Source organism: Psittacula echo (assembly GCF_963264785.1).
Source record: "Psittacula echo genome assembly, chromosome: 5".
NCBI lineage: Eukaryota > Metazoa > Chordata > Aves > Psittaciformes > Psittacidae > Psittacula > Psittacula echo.
In genome coordinates this window covers 36,037,912-36,043,911 of record NC_137739.1, presented here as the reverse complement: position 1 = coordinate 36,043,911, position 6,000 = coordinate 36,037,912, and the positions used below count along the sequence as shown (strand labels likewise).

Sequence of the window (6,000 nt, the reverse complement as noted above, 5' to 3'; positions counted from 1 at the left end):
TTGATGGGTGGCTACCTTTAATCCTGCCTGGCAAGAAAGCAAAGGGGAGGGAAGAAACAAAGACAGAAAGAAAGAATAAATCCCTGGCGTGCTGACTCACCACCTTTTGCACTGTAAGCTTTGAACTGCACGCAACAGTTTCTGCACCTTACCGGTGCTTCATGTTCCCAGGTAGAAAGCACCTTTGTGTTATTTCTCAGCCCATCAGCCTGCAGTAAATTGTTCCATGAGCACTATGAATGTAAAAGTCAGCTCTGAAGGTGAGGAAGAAGCCTTGGGAAGGAGGAGCAAGACCCTGGGGGAGAGCAGCCGCTCAGGAGACATCAAGAAGGGACAAGTGATCGTTGCTGCCTATGTAATTGTAACCATAGAGCTGACCTTCATCTTCATGCACATGGGAGTTATGCCTGTGAGTATGGGTTATCTTGTTTCACAGCATGCCTTGCCTTCAGTGCTAGGCAATATAGTTTTCCAGGAAGGCTATCTAGAGATTTTCTAGCAAAAGAGAGGAAAGTGTATTCCTAACTAGTAGGCAAGCTGTGACTGTGTTCAGCATATGCCCAGGCAGTAAAAGCAAGTTTATTTGTACTGCAGTATCAGCTAGAGACCCTTCCTGGCCTGATGGCTCTGGGTGGAGCTAATGTGGTTTGTATCTTTTTGCTTGTAGTGGGAAGGTGACCCATCAGGCAGGCAGCAGGAATCAGAGGTTTCAGAGCAAAGGTGGGGTTTTTTGAGGGTGTAATAAACCAACTGTGAGTGGGATTTATTTCTTTTCACTGGACTTTTCTGCCTGGTTTTGTAGAATCATAGAATCATTTAGATTGGAAAAGATCCTTAAGATCATTGAGTTCAACCATAAACCACACGCTGCCAAGTCCACCACCAAGCTGTGTTCCTAAGTGCTACATCTACACATCTTCTAAATACCTCCAGGGATGGTGACTCAACACTTCCCTGGGCAGCCTGTTCCAGTGGTTGACAACCCTTTTGGTGAAGAAATTGTTCCTAATACCCAATCTAAACCTCCCCTGGCGCAACTTGAGGCTGTAACCTTTTGTCCTATTGCTTGTTACTTGGCAGAAGAGACTGACGCCCACCTTGCTCCATCTTCCTTTCTGGTAGCTGTGCAGAGAAATAGGATCTCTGCTCAGCCTCCTATCCTCCAGGTTGAGCAACCCCAGTTCCCTCATCCACTCCTCATGCAACTTATGCTCTACACCCTTCACTAGCTTTGTTGCTCTTCTTTGGATGTGCCCCAGCACCTCAAATGTCTTTCTTGAAGTGGGGGGCCCGGAACTGAACACAGTATTCAAGGTGTGGCCACACCAGTGCCAAGTACAATGGGACAATCCCTTCCCTGCCCCTGCTGGCCACACTATTTCTGATGCAAGCCAGGATGCTAGTGGCTACCTGGGCGCACTGCTGGCTCATATCCAGCTGGCTGTTGACCAGCACCCTCAGATCCTTTTGCTTGCTGCTTGGCAGCTTTCCTGCTCTTGCGAGCCCCTGGATATGCCTATGCAATGTATGAGATGCCGTTCACCTGTCTCTGGTGAGCCCATGCTTTCTGGGAGAACTCTGCTGGTTTTTTGCCTCCAGAGACAAGCTGCTCCCTTCTTCCGGGACCAAACAAGCCCATGGTACCCTCAGCCTGTAGGCTGAGAGTTTGTTTATGGGAGGTCAGTGTAGTTGATAGCCGATCTTTTAGGGGAGTTTTGGGGACCTGGAGGCAGAGCATGTACTGTGGAAGTAGGCTAGATTGGGGCACCTCCACAAGTTCTGAGAGCTGAACTTGGCTGAGAGTTTTAAACAGCTTTCAGCACATGGTACAAAACAGAGCTGTGAATCAAAAATAGCTGTCCCTTGAACATACCATTTTTAAATTAGAAACCCCATAGGATTGTGTCTTTTCAAGGTGTGCATCTGTGGGTTTTTTGCAAGACCAGGTTGTGGGTGTACTGTCCAGATTATAAGTAAAGGCAATATTTTGCCCACGTTGTGCTTGCATTGATTCCAGCTTGCTTGATTAAACAACAGTTCCAAGACCTTACCACAGTCATCATGAGGTGCTTGTGCTGCTCCAGGTGCAGAGTCTGGAGACAGGAAGACTGTTTAAAATCTACCTCATTCCCCTTAGCAGTAGTTGAATATGTTCCCCTATGTTGGACTGTAAAGGTAAAGGGTGATTCATATTTGTTACCTGGTACAAAATTGATGGTTTTGATCACATCCCCCTGATTTTCATTAGCTGATGGTGTGAGATGGAGACTTTAGTCTTTATTCAGCAGCCTGTGTCTGACCCAGTGAAGATTTCATCTGTAGGTATGGGGAACTGCAGGAAGTGCTTGTTTGGAGCTGCAGTCCTCTCAACCAAAACAGTGAGGTCTTTATTCAGAAATATAACATACCTCATTTCCTCTGACCTATTGGTTTTGTTGTTTGTTTTTTCTTTTTTAGTACTTGGCCAAGAGCATAGGTTTGGATTCAGTGGGTTTTGGCTACCTCCAGACAACCTTTGGTGTCCTCCAGCTTGTGGGAGGTTCCATTTTTGGAAGGTGAGAGAGAACAATTCTCATGACCTTTTAGCTAGCTGAAAAAGGCCAGACATTTTTTACTATAATAAAAAGTCATTTTGTTCTGGTTCTTGGTCCTGTTGAAATGTTTGAAGATTTTATAAGTGGGTGAGGGGAGAATAAATACTATAGTTAGAAATACTGCAACATAGAAGCAGCCTTTTTATTAACTTAGCTATGTTTTAATGACACACATTTAAGTGTAACAATACACTGGGAGCAGGCTTAAACTATCAGTCTTCAGAGCCCAGCTCCTAACAGCTTAATCCTGTGAATGTTTTATAGCCATGTATAATCTAAGAAATGTCTTCTGACTGGGAAACCTAAAAAAAAAAGGAGGGTATTTATTGATGTTAAGTAGAGCCATCAGTGAAAATAATTGAGGGTCATGTTATTTCTACAGCTGAATCTCACTGTATCTACATCAGTGTTTAATACAAAGCTAGACTTGCATGAATTTTTAAGAATGGATGTATCTGTAAGTTCATCTATAAAAATAAGAAGAGTGAAAGGGACTCAGGGTTTCTGCCTCTCTACCCTATGGGACACATGCTTCTGTTCCTAATAAAATGTAAGCAGCCCAAAAAAAATTGTGAGATGGGGGAATGCATTCCCAAAAAGCAGGAAAAAAATTGAAAGAGCAGTGTAATCCAGAGACAGAAAACTAAAGTGAGTATGAGAAAATCTACCTTTTCTTCTCAGTCTTGCTACTGGTCAACAAAGTAATAAATGGATATGGAGCTGTTGTGTGCCTCAGTGCTCTACAAGATCCTCTAGTAGATGGTGTGTAGCACTTCAAGGATCTGATCTCTAAAAACCCTTCAACGCTAACATAATACACATTTTTAAATTAATAGCATCAAATTCTCCATTGCAGTTTGGAAGAAAATGCGTTCCTAAGAATGAAGATGGTGCAAGGGGCCAATTTGAATGCTTTTTCTATTAATATACAAATCTAAAGTAATATTTCTGGTCTGGATCTGGTGCCATCTGAAATCTGACTTTCCTCTGCACGTGTCATTCAATAATGTCTAGAGGAGATGCTGAAGGGAAGAAAAAGGTAAACCAGAATCCATCCAGGTCTAGGTTCCCACTAGTGTAGGTGGGACTGAAGGTGTATACTGCCAGATTGAAGCCAAAATTTGCAATGTAGGTTTGAGATAAAAAGGATTTTCCTAGCTGTGAGGCTGCTTTGACCTCAGTATAAAGGTAGATAAAAAGAAAATGGGAAGGAGGGGGATAAGAGACAGAAAAATGTGTAGCTTAGATCTGTTTTTCTTGTTCTTCTTGCTTGATGCTCCTAAACAGCCATGAGAAGATGAAGCACTGAATTTACTCTTCAGTAACAAAACAAAAAACCCCCTGGACTATGTAGTGAGCTGAGGTCTTTAAGTTACAAGCAGCTAATATAAACTTCCCTGGCATTCATGTGAACAGTGAAGTTTTGACCTGTACCTCTTTCCTAATGTGAAGCCCTTTAATTACTTGTGCTTAACTTTGTTTGTAGACCAGGCTTGGCATTTTGGGGGGTTGTTTCTTTTAGTGTAATCACAACTAATAGCATATGAACATTATGTTGCATAGCAAAACGTAATATACAACTTCAACAAAATGAAGGAGGAATTGCAGTGGAAAAAAGCTATCTAGGGCCCGTTTTAGTCCCAGTTGCTCAAAACTCTGTGGTACTCCCAGACTTTGTCTGACTTAGCTTTTCAAAGTAACTTGGAGTTGAATAAAACCTTTACCAAAACCTGATTCAGCTGTTTTGTTGTTTTGGGTTTTTTTCTCAAATGGAAACAAATTTGAGTCACTATTGTGAAGTCTTTATTGAACCTAAATAGAAAACTTTGGTTTTTTTGTTTTTTTTTGTTTTTTTTTAAGTGATGCTGAAAAGAGAAATGTTGCTCTGACCATCCTCTGGAAAGAAATTGAAATAACTTCAATTGCCACTGAACCTGAACCAAAAAAAAATAGCTAGCCTGATTCCCTGGTCTGAACCAACTCTGAGAGTCACAAAGTAAAATTTGAGGGCACTGTGTGCTTTGAAGAGATAATACTGAATGAGTTGCTGAGCTGTTGTAACTGCCTCTGCCTGTGGCTGGTGTTTAGCAGCCACATTTATTCACTGGAATGCCAGAGCAGGAGACTTAAGCAAGCACATATTATCTTGTGCTTATGAAGGGTCTGGAAATGGGCTAAGAGATGGCAGTTGCTGGTGTATTCCCCTATTATTTCAAAGTGTCTGTCCCTGCATTCCCAGGTGGGCAGCTGGTGTTTCAGCAGTGGTCCTTGCACTCCTCCTCCAGACAAGACTTACATTGGGGAGGGCGGGGGGCTTGTTTTGGTTTTTCATTTGTTGGGTTTTTTGCTTGTTTTGTTTTGTGGTATCATCTCTGAATATCTAGTCCCTTTGGGAACTGAGCACTTCTGAGAATCTGACCAGTGCTTCCCATGGTGAATGAGAGTGACGTGGCCACGCAACTCCATCCATCTGGGTGCATCACTCTTGCAATGACCTGCATAGTCCTACTTCTGACAACCTTGTATCATTTCTGTACCAGGTTTGCAGATAAATTTGGTGCCCGAGCAGCCTTAATTCTTTCCTGTGCATCTGGAAGTGCCTTCTTCCTGCTTATGTCCATCTCCACCAGCATCCCCCTCCTCTTCCTCTCCAGGCTGCCAGCAGTGTTCATGCATGGGCTACCAGGTAATGTAGGTCAGGGCTGAGGGGCTTTCCAAATTGCTTTTATTGCCAGAGTCCTCTCTCCTTGCTCACATTGCTCAAGTCAACAGGCTCAACAGCATGAAGGAAGGCAGGAAGAACATTTGATGGTTATCAGAGATGAAATGGTAAGAACATGAAGGAGCAGGTTTATTAGTTTATGGAAAGCAGGGCTATTAGCCTGTAGTCCCAGATCCATCCTCCTGTATGATCTTGTGCAAATTGCTTGGACTTCATCATTCAGACACAGGTGACAATCACTTGCTGGCAGCAGTGCTATCCCGAACTTCTCAGCTGTCTTCTTGCAACCATGATATTTTATAGGAGAGCTTTTCCTTTTCTTGTGGTAAAGTAAGTGTATTGTTCGAAATGAAACATGATTGCAAAAAATACCTTCAATTACCCACTAAGCTGTTCTGATTTTGTTGATCTTTCCTAGATGTTTCTAGTAAAAATCATAAACCATTAGCTACTAGAAGTCTCTGAACTCACGCAAGAGGACTCAGGTTGATAGCATGTTAAGACTCTTCTTGCCTCTTGTGAAGTGGCTTGAGTGATTTTGTTTCCTGACTGACAAGCTGAACCAATTCCACACCAACAGTGTGCAAGGACCATTCTGTGGCAGGTGCTGTTTCTGTGGCCTAAAAATTTGTGTGTTTGCTGCTCAGACCCTGTGGCAAGCTGCTTCTAGGGATTTGTTTTTCT

The 6,000-nt window shown here is 42.9% G+C and overlaps 1 protein-coding gene across 1 annotated transcript in view; it reads left to right on the top strand.

The window, feature by feature from the left end:
- Positions 1-226: 226 nt before the first annotated feature.
- Positions 227-6,000, top strand: part of SLC67A1 (solute carrier family 67 member 1) — a gene marked incomplete at both ends in the record, with an annotated part of 65,040 nt that continues 59,266 nt past the window's right edge. Inside the window, 3 exons of the mRNA XM_080617407.1 lie at positions 227-409; positions 2,458-2,555; positions 5,135-5,280. Coding sequence (XP_080473533.1) covers positions 227-409; positions 2,458-2,555; positions 5,135-5,280 — 427 coding nt within the window. The remainder of the gene's footprint in view (positions 410-2,457; positions 2,556-5,134; positions 5,281-6,000) is intronic.